Raw genomic sequence first — 20,857 nt, forward strand, 5'->3', positions numbered from 1 at the left:
GAGAGAGAGAGAGAGAGAGAGAGAGAGAGAGAGAGAGAGAGAGAGAGTGTGTGTGTATTTTAAGGCATCCCATGTATATTGGAATTCTGTGTTTGCCTCTGTGTTTCCTTTCGATTTCGAAACTCTGGTATTTGTTGAATTTTTTCTCTATCTCTTTTTTCGTCTTTGTTTCATACGGTCGGTATGTGATCCCATGTTTGGATGCTGTCAGAATTTTTTTTACCACTGAATAAATTTTACTTCTTAAAAAGGGACGTTATCATCAGCGAGTCCATCAGTGTGGTAAAATAGCAAAGCAAATATAAACCTCCCCGGATTTCAGTTTTCCGAAAATCAAATAAAATGAAAACAGAAAAACCTCTGCTGCCTTTTTTCCTCTCTCTCTCTCTCTCTCTCTCTCTCACTCATCAATATCCGTATATTGACGCTCTGACTATAACTTTGGTTATTATTTATTGTGGTTTTTTTTCCCAATATTATTATTCCCACTCATCGTTCGTTATGTAAGTCAAATTCATATTGGATAATTCAGTTGTTGTTGCCATTTCCATCGATGAATGAGACAGAAAAAAAAACCAACCAAATTTTCATATAGATGATATGATGAGATTATATAGGCGATATGCAAAATAAAACATGAATATTAACTGACTCTGAAAAAATAACGAAAATAAATACAAAAAAAACAGAAGCGAAGACAACAACAAATATAAAGTCTGGACGTTTGCAAAAAAAAGGATCTGCAAATGGGAATTACCCTTCAAGATTCTGAGGTATTGTGTGATCTATGCGGCCGTAATTTTAAGTGAAATTGTTGAACAGTAGAGAGGGCCATTGTTTAGCCAAAATAAAAAAAGAGATACGTATCGTTAATTAAAGCCCCGGCAAATTATATTGTGTACGAGAAAAATGATAATAATGTCGGTGCTACAAAAAAGTCAATGAGAATTTATGGCTTTTCGCTGTAATTTTCGGTTGTTTTTGTTATTTTGTTGTCTGCTTTCATATTTCGTATATATGTATGGTTCATGGAATGGTGCTTCCGTTTGTAGCTATACATAAATCTTCTTCACATAAATCGATTTTTTTCACCAGCTTTAACAACAATAACAATAGCAAAAAAGCCCGAAACGCATGTGCCTGTTTTTCTACAGTATTGTTGTTATGTCTCGTCTACGAAGTTTTAAAATAAAAAGCGATTGTCTTGTCATCGTGCTTGTCGATGCATTTCTAGCGACAAAAACGGAAACAATGAAAATTTAATAAACAACCGACAAAACAACAACAACCAACAACAGACAATAAACCATGAAGGATTCGAGCGTTGCGTCGTTCAAGCGACATAGAAGACAGAGACAAAAAGAGCTGGGGAAAAACAAAACATGCAAATTGCAATCAAATGACGAAGCATATTATCACATTGACTCCTTGAATGCGACCACAACTCAAGACATGAATTAAAGTGAGCAGACGAGAATAAATGCCCGCTCTGTATCTTTGGTATGCTATCATATTCTCATTCACTTTTTCCCTATTATTCTCTCCCACTCTCCATCTCCTTTTCTTCCTTACTCATTCTCTTTCTCTCTGCCTCTCTCTCCCTTTGTTCAACGTTCAAATATTTGCACTCGTTTCCCGTACGTTCAAAGTGAATCTAAAATGTTTCTGTGTGGCGGCTAGAATAACCGATTCCTGTGGTCGCAATTAAGTTTACCGTTCAATTTGAAAGTTGAGAATAAGAAAATTGAGATGACACCGGAGAAGAGATCAAAAATTAAGTTACTTTGTAACTTTTGAAATGCACTTAAAAGTCATTCATGATATCATCGACAGTTAGTGAATGGATGTGAATAAAAAAAAGAGCAACGACAGCGGCATCGGGTAGTGAAAGGGATTCCGAGTGAATGGTAACGATATGAATGTTGACAATAAACTCCTCTTATCCAGATGCATTCTGGAAAGTGCTTGATGTTGCTCAGCTTTTCACAACGAACCATTACATGCAAATGCAAATTTTGAATTCTCTTTGTTCAATCGAGAAAAAAAATGCATTATGCAATTTTCATTAGCAAACATGCATCTACTTTTTTTATTCACAGTCTCAGTAATGCAGAGTGAGCCTGAGCACTCTACAGCGCGAAACCGTTATGAAATTATGATTTCTGATTGCAGAACAACAATATGTGATGTTCCAATTCAATTTTTCAAATTTCAACCAATTTGAAAATGCACTCATTCGAAAATGTGCTTATGATCGATATTTTCGAGTTGTTGTCATCGTCATGTGAGCATAAAAACATACCCTTTTCTCAGTGCCACATTATCACAATTTTTTTTCCACGAAAATTGATTGCAGTGAGCTATTCACTTCGACTCAAACTATAAATTGAATAAGTTTTATCTCTTTTTCTTCTTTCTTCTTGTCATTTTTTCCGTTGTTGAGTTGATCGACGCAATGCTATCGAATTGACGACGTATTTTCAATCAAAAGTTATGATGCCCTGACGAAGCAAAAGCTTTCGACTACAATGTATGCTTATTTTATTTACATTCACCAGTTGCTTTTTGTGACATCATGATATCAACAGGAAAAAATATCACGTTCAAAAATAAAACCAACAAATGTTCGTGGAAATGCTTGCCGTTGTAGTGCGGTATACTTAAAAATATACTTAAAAATCCGCAAAACCAACAAGAACTTGTCTGAAAATTTAATAAGAGTGTCTTATCGTCGTTTTTTTTTCGTAGAAATCATTTTGAGCTTATTTTTACCTTCATTTTTTCTTAGGAAAAATAATTTATTGGTATTCAAAGTTGGTTCGACCTTGAATATATGTCACTTTTCGATAATACCCTGACCAAAAATGGTATTTCTATAGTGAATCAATGACTTTATTCCGAAAGGAAAATTATTTACTGGAATTATACATTCATTGCTCTCCCCTTTTTGAAGAGAAAGACTGCACACTCGAAGCACTGTTTCAAGAATACACTACTATAAAACAGCATCTGCAAAGATAACAATGCAATTTTGCCATTTTCTATTCAATTCCCGAACTAATTTGGCTATTTTTGGAAAATTAAAATGGTACCAGCAGCGAAAATTGGAGCAGTTGTCGGGAATACATGCCAAAGAGGCTAACGTCAACGGTAGCCCGAGCAACAGAGCACAGTGTCTTATTCACAGCATGCTTGTGCACTGTGCAGTGTGTGTTGTGCTGTGTTAGTCGAGATGAAAACCGATTTTCATTAATATTGTGAATTTTTTCTCCGAATTCTTTTTGCTGCTCGGTTCCTTGCTCATTTCATCAAAAGTGATTCTTAATGATGTGCTTAAAATTAAAATTACCTTGCCGCGTTTACCAACCGACGCCAACAATTTAATATTGCTATTTCCGTGCTCGTGCACTCATGAGGGAAACCATTTTTCACATTTTCAATGCATCGTTGGCATGGTTTTCATCAATCCCACACACAATAGAGGCGCACGTGGATCGTTCGTGCACTCATTTCCACTCATACGCTGAAGATGCAGTGGAAAATTTTCATTATGCATCAATGAAGTGGCTCATTTCAGCATTTTTATCATTCATTTTTTCGCCGATTCGCTCCGTTTTTTTTTTCGTCCGAAGCACTTCAACCTGTTGTTCCTACTGAGAGAGAGAGAGAGAGAGAGAGAGAGAGAGAGAGAGAGAATGCGCTGGAATTCTGTTAATTCTTGCACACAAAGTGGTGCAAGTGCATAAACGCAGACTAGCACACAATGCTTGCCATTCCAACAGATAATAATTATCCACTGCGTAAAAAAAGTGAAAGACTCTAATTTTGTGCTGTCAACACTATCTTTGTAATTCAATGCCGGGCCGTTTATTAGAGTCACGCTGCAATGTAATTTGGTTATTTATTTCGTTGTTAGCCCAGTTTATCTCAGTCCCTCTTCTACTCTTTCTCTCTCCCTCTCTGTTGCTCTCTGCAAATTTATGTGGAAAGGAGAAAAACCGGAGCGTTTAGCTAGCAGCAGAGATGCAACATTATAATTGCTGTACCGAGCACAGTCTTGTTATACGAACACTAAAAAGGTGTTGGAAATGGGCAAATACCAGAAAAAGGAACAATTTAGAGTGGACATTTCTTTGGAGGGACCGAAAGTGGTGTGAAAAAACTGAAAAAAAAATTAGCATTGTGTTTGGCGTTAACGAATGCGTGCGTTGAGCCGGTAATTTTTTTAAATTTAGTCCATTTTTAATGTGTTTTTTTCCTGAGCGTTGGTTTTCATTTGTAAAAATGTGGGTGGTTTTTGTTTCTCCTACCCTGTGCTATGAACTCGGCATGAATTTCCATTAGATGAGTCGGCATTTTAGATAGAGGTAGTCTAAAGTGCACATTTTAAGTGAGAATTAATGGCGGGGATGCTACGAGAGACATGCAAGAATTTACGGTGCCTCGTAAATTTCTAGGTATTCAAGGAGCTGCGTCGACGAGGACAAGGCACGAGGAGTATGAGATGGATGACAGAGAAGAAAAGGTTATCAAATACGGGAAATTAAAGAAATTCTGAGCTGTCTTTGTTTTATTGCATTGAAATTTATTATTTGAGTGAAACGCCGGTGCGAAAAGCGCTCCGCCAAACAGTGAAAGCTCATCGTCTGGCTCAATGTAAATGGAAAGATAATTTACATAACATCTTTTGCACCACCAAATCAACACTAACCGACGATCGAGCGGGAGTTCTGAGCTTGGGGAACTGGAGTGAAAAAAAAAGAAACCCGAATTGCACGAGTAAATACCTGGGAGGAAAATTTAATTTTTCAATGTGAACATATTTTTTTTTTCTCCTTCATTCATTCCGTTCACACTCTTTCTCTCGCTCAATGTGCGCGCAAATGAAGAGAAGGCTTCATTTTTTCATTGTATAATTCATAGCTCACTATGATTATTTTCTCATTTTCTCAAGAAGGATGAGACGTGAGACGTACAATGGAACGACGTGATGTGCGCTTGTTTACTTTGATATATGATTTTCACATTCTGTTCATCATTTTTTTTTCTTCTCCTTTTTCTGTTTCTGTTCTGTTTCGTTGTACCTTTTCCTTTTTGCGAACGAGGTGAACAGCCGAAGAGAAAAAAGATACCATATTCGAATGTCACTATCATTATTCACACAGACATGAATTATCATTCTGTGATGCATTTCGGCTGGCTGCTTTTCATGTTGTGTCTACTTTAATGCTGTCGTTCGCAGTTGGTTCTTCTTTTTTCTAGGTACACTGAGTGCTCAGTGTCAATACTTATTTTTCTATTTGATCTGAAATTTCGTCGAGTCATGTGTCGGAATATCTCAATAACGAAGCACCATTCATATTGTGTTGATTTCGCTCGATCACATCCCAATGAACGAGACAGAAAAAAAAATCGGGCCAAAATCGAAAAGAAATGAAGCAAATGCCAATATATTTCGCAAAAATCTAATTAAAATGAGAGACACTCCACCGGTTTTGGCACATTTATGTGACGTTTGTGCTCAAAATGTTAATTAAAAGTAAACTCAAAGCTCATTCAAAACACATTTGAATCGCCGTTACGACGGTCGGTGCTTTTTTTCCCTATCCATCTGTGTTCCGTTGCCAAGCCTGACGACGTTCGCTCGCTCGTTTGCTCATCAATGCAATTTTTTCGATCCCGTAATTTGTTTTTGAATAAGCAGGCAACGAGACGAAAAGCTTATTCAGACTCGGCATTTGCTCGGCACATTGTGTGTGATAGCCAACCGTTTGCAGCAGGAGTAGCAATGGCGGCACGGGTTTGTAGCGGTGGTGATGAGCGGCCATGGAAACTACCTCCGTCATCAGCTATTGTCAACAACAATCACAATGTTGTGTATGCCCAGAGACACAATGCACATTGAAGGCGACAATGAATACACAGAACAAACAGCCATAGAAAAGACATTTTCACAGCTCACAACAGCTATAAACACGTATATATTTAAAATGCGAAAGAGAAAGAGCGATAGAAAGTGGTGAGCGACGGAGAAAAAAATGGAACGCACAACAGGCAATAATAGCACAATATTCTTTTGCTCCATTTTGCCATGAGCTCAGCGCCGTTTTCATGCTGCGTACGCTAATGTATTTTCCGTTGTGTTGAATGTCTTTGTTTATAGTTCGTGTGCTGTGCTGTGTGTTGCTTGTTTTCTGGTGACTCGCCTCTTGTCGATTCGCATCCAAGTGAATAACAACTAAAGAGCTAAACACTATACCAACACGAGTTCTTTATTCTCGATGCTTCTTTTTCCATCCATTTTAAGTCGCCATAATGATTTCATTTAACAACCATCTTTCGACATTATTGTTTTCCTGTGTCAATCCCGGTGTCAGAACACTTTTTTCTGTACATTTTATTCTACTGGAAAAAATATGTAAATTAAAATTGCGAGAAAAATCATTAAAAAATTGTGAATAAATAGAAATGAACTTTTTTTTTGAGAAATGGAACTTACGACTGTTTCCGCGCAGAGAGATTCACTGAACAGAACGGAATCATTGAACAAAAATGATGTCTGACAAAAGAGTTCCTTTTGAGCAAAAAAAATTCGCTTGTTCGTGCAAATATTTTTCATGGTGATTTTTAATTTGAGTTGATGTTACGCTTTGACACGAGAATCAGGAAGCGCGTCGAAAGCAGGTGATGAAAATGGTAATGTTCAATGAATAATATTTGAGTTGAGCTTAAAGTCGTGACATAGTAAAATATGACATATTAAATGTCCTTCCCATAATTCCGACCCGCCTCCACATCATCATCGTCATCATGTGTACACGTTCTTTGCCGAGAATATGGAAATCAAAACTTTGAAATGACTCAAACCCGTCACGCCGATCTCTCACGATTATTAGGTAAATAATTGTCAACTTTATGTTCATCATCCTCGTCATAATCATGGCTTTACGTTTTGTTAGCGATTTGAAATTTTAATTGCGCCGCAGTCACAAGTGGCATTCATTAAAATCAACCGTTTCATCCAATTAAAACGCCCAGATGAATGGCAAAGAAAATATGGAAAAGAGAAGTTTGACAAATAAAAATGAGCCATGGTTTTATAACGAACGCTAGCAAACTTGGGGGGTTATGAATTGAAATAATGAAGCTTCAGTTTTTTTAAATGGAAAATACAGCAAGAGTCTAATAAATGTCGACTATAAATAAACTCAATTTGTTTGTTGTTGTTGCTGTTGTGTTGTTCCCTCCATTGAATTGGTCGATGGAGAATTTTCTGCTGTTATGGAACAATAAAAAACCATTTCACATTCGAAAGATTTATACTTTTTAATTTCCTTGCACGTCATATGCAGGAAGTGTCGATGAAGCGCGCACACCACCGAAGAATCTCGCATTCACATGCGAGCCGCCATTAAATGGGCTAACACGTCTTGGCGTCTTACGAGAAAAAAAACACACCAATGAATTACGAGGGTTTTGAGGGTGGTTTTTCGATGTAGAATCAATTTTCCCATAATTTAATTGAAAAGTGAAATTTTCTATTGAATTGATTTCGCCATTTTTAGCCCGGATTTTAATACTTTCCTCTCGTTCTTTCACTTTCCATTTGCTTTCATCCTGATTCCCTCGTTCGCATTCTACTGCTTCCATTCCATGGCTTTTATCCTCGTGTTTTCATTCTCTTGTTCGATCTCTCACTCTCACATACTCCCAAAGAGAGCTACACGTTGCACCTCCAGCCGTACCTTTATCCCATTTCCAGTGACTCTCTTCTGCTATCGTATTTGCCGAAGCAATTTAGCTATTTGGATGCATTCATTGGGGCACATGTACGAATTGTTTACATGTACCGAATGCAAGAAATGTGCACGAATGCAAAAAAAGGCCCCAAATAAACCAAAATCGAATGTAAAATTGGCATTTTTGGCAATCGAAATCTAAATTTTATGGCATCGGCATCGCATTGATATGAATGCAAACAACTCACATACATACACACACACAGCCGCATGATATTCATGAAGTACGAGTGCTTAATTCGAAATCGAGTGCATTGCATCGGCATTCGGTTGGTAGCAACAAACGAACAACAACAAAAAAATCTCCGGCTTTTTTCTATGCATTTTGCTTCGAATGAGAATTTCGTGAGTATGTGTGTTCTGAGAAAAGTCCGTTACACTTGTGCTGGCAATTGATTTCGCGTAAATGCAGATTGAAAAAAAAAATTCTTTTTATTATTCATTCAACGTGGAAAATAAAATACACATAAATAAAAGCCACGATAACCATTCTTCAGTGGAATGGAAATTACGCGCGTGTGTGTATAACGATAAACGACACAAATACATCCATAAATATACCCGTAACTTATTATTTATGCTTTGTGAATGCAGAAAAGGCACTAAATTTCGCACACAAACACAATCGTCGGTACGAACAAAACTGGGAAATAAAACATTTGGCGTGTAATAACTTGCCAAAAAAAAGACGCCCCATTCCCCACTTGTGCTCTGAGTGCACGTTTTATTGTCGTTTTATAAACGAAACACTTGCAAATCAAATGAGGCCTACGAAAATTAAAATTGCGCACACCAAACGTGAAGCGATAGTGAGAAAACAAAAGAATATAACTGTAGACGATGTAATGGGTTCCTTGGCTAGACGCGCACGTCATTATTCATTTCCATTGTACCGACCGAAAAACTAACGAAAAATACTAACGAAAAACACGTGCATCGCTATCGTGCACAGTGCACAAGCACATACACTCTTTATTCACAGGTTTGTTGGCATCTTCAGAAATACCGAGACCATTATTTATCCTCATCCGAATGACATCAGCTATTTACTCATTCCAAATGTTCATTTTTGCACAGCTCGAACAAGAAAAAAAAAAAACCGATCCGCTCGCTCGTTGATTGAAAGAGCGCAACGAGAACGGAACATGGAATTACATACCGCGCTCGCGTCAATTGTGATTGCATCACTAAAATTTTATTATTTCCTCATTTTGAATGGCTTATTTTATGTGTGAGAGATTGCCAAAGTTATTCAAATTCGATTCGGTGGTGGTGACGCCACAGCAACAGCAGCAACGTCGCCACCCGATGCATATTTTTCATTTATTGTAGAAACTTCCAAAGCAGAATGTAAATCGTTTGCGATTTCCAGCCCGAAATGCATAAGAAACAACATCGGTAATTATTCTATTGCTGTTTGTGGCGAATATTTTCTTTCGTTTACGATGCCACTTTATGAAATGGCAGCACACTGCATTAAGTGTTTGCCGTTTACCATCATTCAAAATACTTAATTCAAATATGCAATTTTATGGACAAGATTTATTCATTTCAACTTTTTTTTCTCTTTTTTTTCTACGGTCGACTTATTTACTATTTCCATATGGAAAATTCAACGAATTTGTTTTTTTCGTCCATTCAACGGAATGTTTTTCTGCCTTCACTTCAAAGGCATTTAAGCAACAAGAGGAGAGAGAAAAAAAAGCAACTGTAGAATTACAAAATGTTGTCGTTGGTTGCATTTCAATACGAAGCGACGACACGCTATTCCATCATGAGCTCATTTCTCATTTAAATTGAACGGCTCAAAGTTTACAGGCAGTGCCATTATGCGGGATAGTTTCAAGTAAGTGAACGAAATGAAATGCAACAAATTCAGCAAGTGGTCTCGCCGTCGTGCAGTTAAGTTAAAAGTTTTTGGTATTTCATCCTCTCGTTAGCTTGACGATTTCGTTCTTCTGCTCAAAAAGTTTTCACTTTCTTACAAATTATTTTTTTCAGTTGCGAAAAATAAATGATTCGCTTTTCGAACGATTGTGGAACTCGCTGAATAGCCTCCATTTCCTTCGTTCGTTCGAATCTTTTGCAAAAAGCGAGTGTTTCTTTTGTTAATGGCTTTTTACTTACTCGAAATCATTATTATTATTTATAAGTTTTAAATTCGACATGACGTCGCTCCTTTTTGTCGTTTTTTTCTCTCTTTCTGGTGTGCACTTTTCCTCCTTTGTATCTATTGTGTGTTGCGTTGCATTTATTGTGTGTATGTACGAGAGAAGAGAACGACGAGCGAGTGAATAATGTGCAATGCACCGAATTCAACTGTACTTGGAACCTCGGCAAGAGGGAGGATGGCTGATTGCCATTGCTGTGTACGTGTTTGTACTCTGTGCTACAATATATATTGCAAAAAAAGTAGTAGGCAATGAGAGAACGAGTGAGAGAAATAGAAAAGAAAAACAAAGTTTTCTTTGTCTGTGTCTTTGTCATGCTTCGTGATTGCAATATTTCCCTTTTTCAATGTGTTGCTTTTTTTTACGGATTTTTCGTGGCCTGGTCTGGTCTTCCATCCATATTTACGTGGTATTCGGGGCAGAAACAACCTTTTTCCTATTCATTATTGAAATTATGTTCAACTGTAAAAAATTTCCAAGTTATTTCGCTATTTTGTTCTTTTGATTTTTTTTCTGCGCTTTTCTCTCTTCCGCTCTACATTTCAATTGCAAACGGAGAAGAGTGATTTTCCATTGACTGCATTTTCTCTTCTAGTCGGTTGAGTTGTATTAATCTGGGAATAATTCATTTTCCCATTTTGCCTTGCAGCTAAAAGAAAATGTTGTAATTTTTCAAGTTGGTGCTGCTGCCTTTTCGGTTGACGGTTTCTTGCGATTTAACAAACTGGAAATAACCGAAAAATTGGGTTCTCATTTCTCGTGTATGCTTTTTATTTCACTTTGCTTTCTTCTGCTTTACTCGAGCACTCGCTTTCCTTCATTTTCTGGTTAATCAAATGTAGTCGTCGTTGCAATGGAATGCCAACAGCCGTGATGTGACTTCCTGATAAATCAAAATGCGTGTGTCGGAGTATGTGTGTTTGTCGGAGTCGAAATTGAAAAATCTCCTATGAAAACAGCGGATCTTTATCGTTTTCTTTTGATGCACAAAGTTGTTGATAGTTTTCGAAACAAGCGAAATTAAAATTTTCAACGGAACAACAAGTTCGTTTGTAGTTTTTCAAATTGCTTCGGACTTGTTATCAAGGAGGCAAAATTAGATTTCAACGCTGCATTTGCGATTACAAGAGATAGACAGGCAGTGATGTCTACGTACACACGTACATCATGCACACACACACACACGAAAAATAATTGAAAAATAAATAGAAAACTCCTTTATTTGTTCGGTTTAATTAAATGTTATAAGTGGAAAAATGTAATTATCAAACGAAAATAGAAATGGATTCGAGATAACGACGGTGGTCGTCCAGTTTGTGTTCAGGTCAGAATGTAGGTGGGAAAAGGCAGTGAAGTAAAATGTCCATTAGTTTTCGTCGAGAAGCGATCGCTTCAGACACACTGATAATTGCATGCAGCAAATGTGCATTGTGCATTCTAGTGTCTGAGCGTCCTCGCTAACATTGTTCGCATATATGCGAACTTTGTACACTTCATCGCATCCGTATTTAATTCAATGAAATCTAAACACAATTTGATCCTCGTACTCGCTTCGTTCAATGTTCCGTGGTAAATGCCAGTGATTCCTTGTCTCGAATAATGAAGGGCAGTGGAAATGTCCATCAGCAACGCTGGTTGAACGCAATTTCTAATTTTCCCATTTGATTTATTTAGCTTGCAATTAAAGTCTCCAGTGCAATTTGGCCAATTCATTGAACGGAAGAGAGAGAAAGAGTGTGAGAAACCGAGGAAAAACAAGATCCACATCAGAGAGTGACGCCACAGCGAATGACAAAAGCGACATCTGATTTTACGATAGTTCAGAAAGTCAAGGAGAAAACTTTTCAATTTAATCCGATTATGCGGCCGTGTCGAACTTTTCATCAAGTGAACAAAAACGAAACAATGGCGTGCTACGTGCAAAAAGAGCGTCTCGCACATTTCATACAAACATTTTCTCTCTCTCTTGTTTTTGTTTTTTTTCTGTCTGACTTTCAGCAAATGGGAAAATATTGGATTTGAAATGGATTCATCGAATCGACACCGTTTCGACCCGATACTTTAACCGTGTGCACTGCAGCTGATTTATTTGAGGCACACAAAATAGAGAGAGCAAAGAAAAAAAAACTTTTTTCCGCCTTCATGTAAATGAAAAGAAAATTGATTATATTATATTTGTACGGTTGAATATTGTCGCTGACACATCGACCATTTATTTTCCGACCGTTGAATGGAAACAGCAGCAGCAGCAGCAGTGGCAGCAACAGAGAGGCGCGCACACATTGACTCGCCAAACAATGCGAAAAACTTATTCATTTATGCATGAGAGTGAGTAGAAAAGACAGACAGAGAGAGAGAGAGAGAGAGAGAGAGAAAGAGAGAGAGAAAAGAGACGCTGACTTTCGGATGCCATAAAATAACGCAGAGAACAATCGATGCTCTTCGGTTCTTCGGAGTTTTTGCCTTCCCCCTTCATTTACAAATTTTTGTCCAAACAATTTCGGTGTGGAATTGGTGAAAATGAGCTGTAAAGTTACAGAGCCACAACACAAAATCGACACGGCGATGTGACCGAATCATGAAGCGTTCATTATTTTATGATATTTTATTAGTTGGCCAAAAATATTTTGCTCAATATACACACCAGTCTGGTGTTGGAGGGTTGCTGCACATTTAGTCTATACACAAAAGCATATCATTGTTGGCGATACTTTGCGTTTAATAAAAACGACCCACATTTCAATGCCCGACGAAATTCGATAATTTGTGTGGCAAACGAGCTTCTTGCCATGGTAAAGATCACCTTTGTTGGTTGCGCGCGGCAAAGAATTTTTAATGAAATTATATAAATAAATGCTGTCGACAAACAACATTTATGGCTTTTTGTAACCGATCGCCTTGATGTTATTATATTGAATTTAACGACGGTTCTAACCTTTCACTTCTATTTTTGCCCATTTTAAAATGCACAACGGCTTCTTTGGGATGCTTCAAAAGCTTGACGTACAATCACTTTTCGCTCGGCGGAAAGTCATTTTGAATGCGCTGTGTTACTGATGAAAATTGAATTATGTACAAGGTTTCACCGCTCTTTGGATCCACGAGATTCAGTTCGAAGACAACCTTTCAATCGATTCCATCGAATTGCGATTCACTGACAACGGCATAAGGGGGTGTATTTTCATTTCCGGCCATTCCAACGAATCGTTTGTTCGTCTTTTAATTGTAGTCAAGCATTTGTTTTCTCTTGTGATTTGTACTTATTTTGTTGGACAAGTTTCAAGAGTCGCACTCTCAAAGCTCTTTTCTTGGATCCGAATTTTTTTCTTGTTCTTACCAGAAGGACCGCATAAAACCCTTTATAATGAGCGCGAGAGAGGGAGAAAGAAAAAGGAGGAGAGCGAGCGACAAAGAGTCAAAGACAACCGTTGAGTGGCACAGTCAATAGCAGAAGAGTAAATAATATCATTTTCGCTCATAAATTGAAATTAATCCTTTTGAAGTATTATAGATAAAGTAAGAGGAAAGAATAAGAAGTACTCGAGCAAAAGAATGAGCGGAAATGAAAGAGGACGAAAAAAATCCTTTGTAGCAATTTCAATTGAACCGAAGGAATTACAAAAGCAGCACTAATTCTCGTGCGCAGAAAATGAACAAAGGTATTTTTGCAAGAGACAGCTCAGAAAATGATTAATTCCGATCCCTTTTTCGTTCGTAAGGGATCGAACAAATCTCTTGTTCGCGTTCCATATTTTATATGTAAACGTTGATTTAAAGTTCAGGCATTTCGATTTTCCCAATCGGGATGGATTTTTTTTTCTTCTTTCGTTGTAATTATTTCATCGTTGTGCTTCGCATTTGCGCGAAAAACCGATCTCGAGAAATTGGTATCAAAATGGTATGTGTTTCGATTTGGAATGGAGAACGCGCGTGAAATGAATGAATGGACGAAGAAAAGAAATTAAGTAAACAGTGAAAGAGATACAAAAGTTGAAACGACGACTTAATTAGATTTTTTTTCCCATTCGTTATGTGCTGTTATCAATTTTCTTTTGGAGTGTGCATCCATGTTTTCACATGGCGTGTGAAACGGAATGAGCGTGATATTGGAAAACCGTATTTGAACATGGTCCAAATCGCGAAAAACCAATTGAACATTGAATTAAATCCAATACAACACAATTCGTACACACCAAATGAACAATGGCGTGCATTTTTGGTTCGATCTTTTTGTCGTCGTCGTCGTCGTCTTCTTCTTCTTCTTCTTCTTCTTCTTGGGGCATTTTTTCACCGTTTCTTGTGTTCGATTTTCGTTTTGCTCGTTTCAACTGTAGGACAGTATTGGGTCCAATTTCCAAACCGTATAGACACATAAATGGGTTGTAGCACTTAAACGATACTAAAGATAATTCGCTTGAATTGCGATCCCGTGTGAAAAAAAAATGACTGACTGACTATAACTTCAGTTGACTTTAGTTGATTGAATTTATATTTTTGTTCTAAAAAAATCACTTGGTTCCAAATGAAGCAACTTAGATTGACTTGTAACTTCAAATGATTTCAGTTAACTATGATAGACTTACACTACACTTTGTACTGAAATGTCAATCAAAGTAAGTCATTTTTGTCCCAAATTAGTTAACTGACTGCGCAGTTACTATTTTTTCACACGGGATGCAATAGTAAAGCGACGATATGTTGTGTGAAAAGCGAAAATGGTCGTTGCGTTTTTTATTCCCAACTTCTTCAGTATGCCTTCTTCTTATTCCCTTCTTCTGGTTCGTGCCAAGCTTTTTATTGAAGAAACGTGTCGTTCAATTCGAAATGAGTCTCTCAGTTGCTCAAGCACATCACATCGAGCATACAAAACATAAAACTCACTCTTGCGTCAGCAGATTTATTTATTTTCGTTTTCCAAGTATGTTTTTCCTACTGCTATCCATCGTGTTGGTGGGTCCCCATAAATAAATGTGAATTTTTTTACTTACCACAATTTATCAGGCATGCAATTAGAGCCAGGGTAAATACGTTCCACATTCGATTCATGGTGCCGGCTCATGTACAAACACTGAAATCTGCAATTGAAAAGTAGAAAAATTGACAATTAAAATGCATAAACAAACAAACAAACGGAATGTATACTGTATAGCCTGCTAAAAGAGAACGAAATAAAAAGAAGCAAACACTTCATGGGGTATATAAGTTGAGTGGAAATTTGTATACTACAATGAAGAGCATTACAAATACTTGGCATTTCTTTGAAGCTGAAAGGAAAAAGTCAGGCGAGCAGCTCTAGAACTTTTCCCATAATTTATAGGAGAAGCACTTGAAAAATGAAAGACGAAAAAAAAACACACCGGAGATGACCCATACACTTTTGTTGTTCATAAAACTTAAGAGACTTTAATTCGCATCGCAAATGACATTTGTTCGGGTGTAGCGTATGATTTAATGCTTTGCACAGCAAATACAAAACCGCTACATTGATATTCGAGCATTGTTGTTCTGTATGTCAGCGCAGAAGAACTTTCTCTCAGAAAAAAACTCAGCAAATAGAACGGAAAACTCCCAACTACAAACAGCCAGTTTGAGGAACGGTAGAATCGAAAGGGGAAACGTTGTTGTAATTAAAAATGTCAACGAAAGTAAACTTCCTTGTGCATTTTCGCTTTAAATGTCGCTCTTTTTCCTGCACCGTCTTGTCTCACTCACTCTTACTCGCAGACAGAGAAAATATGCCATCGAAACGAAGATTTAGAATCTGTCGTCGACACATTCACGGAAATTTTTTCAAGTGGAATTTCATGTGTAATACGCTCATTGTTTGCCCAAAGCAATTTATTTCTAATTTTTTTTTCTCTTTCACCCGACTTCTCGTTTCTCCTGTTCCATCGCTTTTTCATCGCAAGTAGACGACAAATAAAAGTGTGCGCCGTTGGAAAACACGACAAAACATAGCGAAAACTCAACTTGAAGTCGTCATCATCAAAAGCATAGATTCTTACGGTGTTGACAACCAACGATGACACAAAACGAACGCTTGAATGGAATTTCAAATGTTCCGAAAATTAGACAACTTTTTTCGCATGAACGAAATGTCATCGAAAGAAAAATTAAAGGAAATTACAAATCGTGATGCTTGATATTTGGGGAGCTATATGCCTTATACAATGTCATTCAATTCCCGAGTATCTTGATTTTGAGAACGACAATTTCACTCATTGTAAAATGCTTGAAATAGAGAAAGGGAATGAAAAGCAAGAAAATCGATCCAGTTCTGTGTGGTGTTGTTCAGAAGATAAAATCTTTCGTCTAAGCGTAAATCCGTCGTTTTGAATGGAGAAAGCATTGATAATTAAATCATTCCGTGTCAGTTTACCTTGAGTAAATTTCGGTTGAACCGAGATTTGTTTGGTATATTTTGGTCTGGGCCACCGCAAACAAGCATAACATGTGGATCAATGGCAGGTTATTCGAACCAGGGCGCGCACATTCTCAACGAGGTGATTAAAAGTATTAAATGAAACACCAGCAGCATTAAAAATGAAAATTGGAAACGCAAATGAGAAGTAAAATAATATTTTGAGTGTGGCAAAAGCCAGTGAACTCTTAGATTTCAAACTGATTAGTTTGAAGTAGCGGCGCCGTTGGCTGATAAAGAACAAACATTCACACGACAAAAAAATAGGAAAACAACAAGAGATAAGCATGTTCCAAGCACTTACTGTGTGGTGAGTTCGTTTCTTTATTGAATTTCAGCTTATGTCAGCGAAAAGACACGCTCTGTGTGCAAACAATGAAAACCAAAACCCAAACACCAGTGGTAAAGTCTTCCCTAACAAAGTGTTTCGTTCAACAAAACTGAAGTGAAAAAAAACGCAATTACAATTTTCCTAATTGGAAAATATGTGTATTCCATTGGCTAATGATTTCGCTAGACTGCGTTCACCCTCATCGCAACGGTATTATCGGCTACATTTTCATTTTACACACCACTGCATCACACTCCGTGCCGTTTGCCGACTTCTCTCCAATTTACAATTGAAATTCAAGCATATTTATGAATTTCAATGGGTCGTTTCATGGTGCGTTTTATCAATTTGTTGGGTTCCTGTGCGCCAAAGTTCAGCGGCAATAAATTTGTTGATTGTCAACGTTTTGGCTGTGCGTGGTTGCTGGCGATACAGACACACAATTTCTTTCACGGCTTTATGTGCCACTCAAAATTTATTTTCCTCATTTAATTTAATATTTTTCCGCATCGCATTTGGCGTGCGCGCTTGAGGCGCCCAAAATTCATGCGTTGTTTATATTCATCGATGTGTGGAAAACATTTGTAGCAACGGAAAAAAAGCTTTTCAAATTTTCCAGGCTAATGCAAGATGCGTGTCCTCACTTTTACCATATACAAATCTTTGCAACCTCTACCCGCGTTTATTTGAAAGAGTGCAAAAACTTTTGATTCATGCAAAGAGGAAGTTTTAGCTGTTCGCTTTTCGCTTATCTAATAAAATGAGGCGCGTCAACGGTGATAATTTTATTGTTACAACACACGGTATCAGGCCGAGAAACACCCCATGCATTTATACGGCCTGTGGATGTGGCGATATTTTCAATTAAATTATGGTTTATTGCCAATGTAATGGCTTTCCGTCGTTGCTGTGTAAGTGAACGCTCGCGTTCAATTTTCGCTTAAATTGAATTCAATCAAAACCAAACTTCTACGAATTAAAAACGTATCAGTTGGGGAAATTCTCTTCCACTCAACCGAATACTTTCTTCGATAAAACTTTGACTTGGGCCGACGAAAAATTCAAAAGCAAAAAAAAACCTCCTCGTCTGATGTTATTCGCAGTCGGGGTTTATCTGCCTAAAAGCATCAAATGGGATTGGTTTTTCGGGGCCAATTTCATCATAACAAACAGTTGCGTTGGGAGCGTTCATTTAATTCTCTAATTAATGGATCGATATTACTTACGAAAATGTCGAACCTCTTCCGCCTCCACCACAAAATGAACGCAATTCATTGGTATTAACGAAAAATAAGAACTTTTTGACAAGAAATGATGACATCGATACATTCAGTCACTGGATTCCAGTGACATGTTGACTCACACTGACATTGATTCTGAGTAGCACAAATAGAGCATGGAAATTGGTACTCACAAAGTTTGCGATGGATTTCGAATTGAATCTCAATCAAAAGTGGTATAATCCTCATCAGGTGATCCATTTGCGCGTAAGTTCAACGCATCACCCACGCGGCTAATCACAATCGAGTGGCTTTGGTCGAAAATCGCCTTTATTGCTTCACGAATAACTATCAAGAAACTCTCAAAACCACTGGAGAATAAAAGAATCGTAATTCGTAAGCCGGGCGAAAACAAACAGACTGAATGATATGAAGTCAGTCTGTTAATCCGCATTAAATCTGTTGGATGCTCGCTGATTCACGTCCTTCACATTTTTTTCTTGCTTTTATTTTCGCGTGCCGTTTTCAACTGGGCGTTGTGAAAATATTTTCCACTTATCCTTTATCAGAGACGATTGCATGAAAATCTCTCGTGTGAAGAAGAGAGTGTGTAGACGAGTAATTGATAAGCCAAGGTCCAATAAATGTGGGGGAGGTGGATGGTCGATTGGACGAAATCGGATTGTTGTACTAAGCTTCGCGCTAGATGAATTCGGCTTTGCATCTGAGTAGCAGATGCCGAGAAATTAGGGAGAAATAAAAATCCCATTTTATGATATAAACAAGGCTCTGCAACGGCCTCTCATGGGATTGGCTTTTCCATAAAAAAAAAGGTTTGCACGATGAAGGAAAACTAATTTATTTTGGTTGCGGTTTGCCAAATTAAGATTATACATTATATATATGTACCACAGAATGATAGAAATTTCATCATATTTCTTTCTTGCCATTCGCTTCCCATTTTCATTGCTCCAGGTGGCTCCATCGACCATCAAGATTTGCTGCTTGAAAAATAGTTTTACGAGCCAAAAATTTTGCGATGAGACTCCAAATCGAATATCTAAAATATGTTCGATTCATCGGAGATTCAATGTTGACATCTCGTGAGAGCAGCCACCACAATGAGAGGAGAGCCAGAGAATAGCGATGCGGTTTGGCACTAACCAACCTTAAGTTAGTAACCCCGCTTTGAATATCGTTAATGTGAATTCCTACGAAACGACGCGGTTCTATTCCGTTGAATTCGGTCGGATGATACATTGGCTTATATGATGGCATCTCAGTGTCGCCAAATGTGTTTATAATTACTGGATCGTAGCCGTCTCTAACCAGTGGTGTAAATCCTTTGGATTGGATTAAATTAAAGAAAAAAAAACGAAGATCCAAAATGTCCCTAATGAATGATGTATATTCTCGAAGCCCATCAACAACAAAACAACACTCCAGAGATGAGCGGTTTTAATCGCCGAAGAATGTCAAACGATGATACCAACTTGAAAATGACTTTCGACGTTAATTTGAAGCAGTGAAGCTGATTTTCGCGCCACATCGTCATTCAAGACAAAGCAGCAGAAGAGAAAAACGCACACGCCAACATTAATATAATTAAAATGTTAAAAAAGTTTGTTGGAACATTTTCGATAAGTCTTTGATGTTAATTAGGTCGCATCAACTATGCGCAGATTCAAGCAGTGTAGCGACAATGTGACAAAATATTGGTGGAATTGTGGTGCAAAGAAGGGAAAAAAAGCGCACAGCATCAACGCGACGAAATGCAAACTACGTCCTAAATGGGGTTATCAGCAGCAGCCATAAAATGTCGCATTTTCAGACGAATGGCATGCAAATGATGTGCGCCCTTTGGACTCTCGTTCTGCTCTCCAGTCTGTCCGAAATGAGGCAACAATATAAATTAACGCAACATAATGTGAAAAATTGAAGGAGAAACTTTTTCTCACTCAGCTTGATGTCCCGTATTTATTGGAGTTTTCGCGTTCAAGACACTCATTTGACAGTTTCTTTGCTTGATGTTGTCGAAAACGACAAGGACGACAGTGCCATCATTATCATCGTTGTTGGTGTTGAATTTGTTTTTTTTTTTCAATTCTGCATCGCAATCTTCTGATATTTATACATGATGATGAATATCATGTTGATGAATATCATGTTGGAAAATGTCACATTTAATTTTCCCCACTTATTCCCTACCATTTTCAAACGGCTCCGTTCAGCGTCTATTTAAAATTTCACTGAAGCGCAAACATTCCTGGTGGCTGTTGAGCGTTATAATGAAATCAAATTGTGTATTTTTGGCAAAGTGATCGTGTTTCCGTGACTTTGTGTACTCCCATCTCTCAGGCGGAAGTCAATGCTTTTCATGCAGAAGTTGAAAGAAGGTGGAAACTATTACCTGCGATATTTGTGTAAAAAAATATTTCCCATTTTTTCGATATTTTTCCTATGTAGCTTCGTTTCTCTAAATATTTTTTGTGAAAAGCGTATCAATTTGATGGTGCTGTGTGCATACCTTTCTGCGTAGTCTCAATTTTTTGTTTATTCTTTTCAATTTTTTGTACATACATCAAAAACATTGACACATTTTCTATTGAATGGAAAATTTGATTCGATGCCAGTAATGGAAGTTGGTTCGGTGTAAACAACAACAACAACAACAACAATATGTAGTGAATCTATATTTCATGGGACATGCCATCAAATTCCAAAGAATCGTTATTTTGAAAGTAGGAAAAACGGTCGACCAGGTTTCAAATCGAAACGTTCGATGTAACATTTTTTTCGTGTCATCGTTAGTGAAAATTATTTTAGGTGAACACAGGCAAGGGATCGAAATAGGCATTTTCCATCATGCATTCAATTATTGTAACTAAAAAAATCTGAGTTTCGTTTCTTTCGGT

The 20,857-nt window shown here is 37.5% G+C and overlaps 1 protein-coding gene across 5 annotated transcripts in view; it reads right to left on the minus strand.

The window, feature by feature from the left end:
* LOC129569648 (cadherin-87A) overlaps window positions 1-20,857 on the minus strand; it is a 152,064-nt gene that overhangs the window by 82,438 nt on the left and 48,769 nt on the right. For all 5 annotated transcript variants that reach the window (XM_055448727.1, XM_055448728.1, XM_055448730.1 and 2 more), the window contains exon 2: window positions 14,959-15,045. In XM_055448727.1, coding sequence (XP_055304702.1) covers window positions 14,959-15,016 — 58 coding nt within the window. In that variant the 5' untranslated portion in view covers window positions 15,017-15,045. The remainder of the gene's footprint in view (window positions 1-14,958; window positions 15,046-20,857) is intronic.

Source organism: Sitodiplosis mosellana, unplaced genomic scaffold (assembly GCF_009176505.1).
Source record: "Sitodiplosis mosellana isolate CC-2019 unplaced genomic scaffold, AAFC_SMos_1.0 Smas_scaffold_38, whole genome shotgun sequence".
NCBI lineage: Eukaryota > Metazoa > Arthropoda > Insecta > Diptera > Cecidomyiidae > Sitodiplosis > Sitodiplosis mosellana.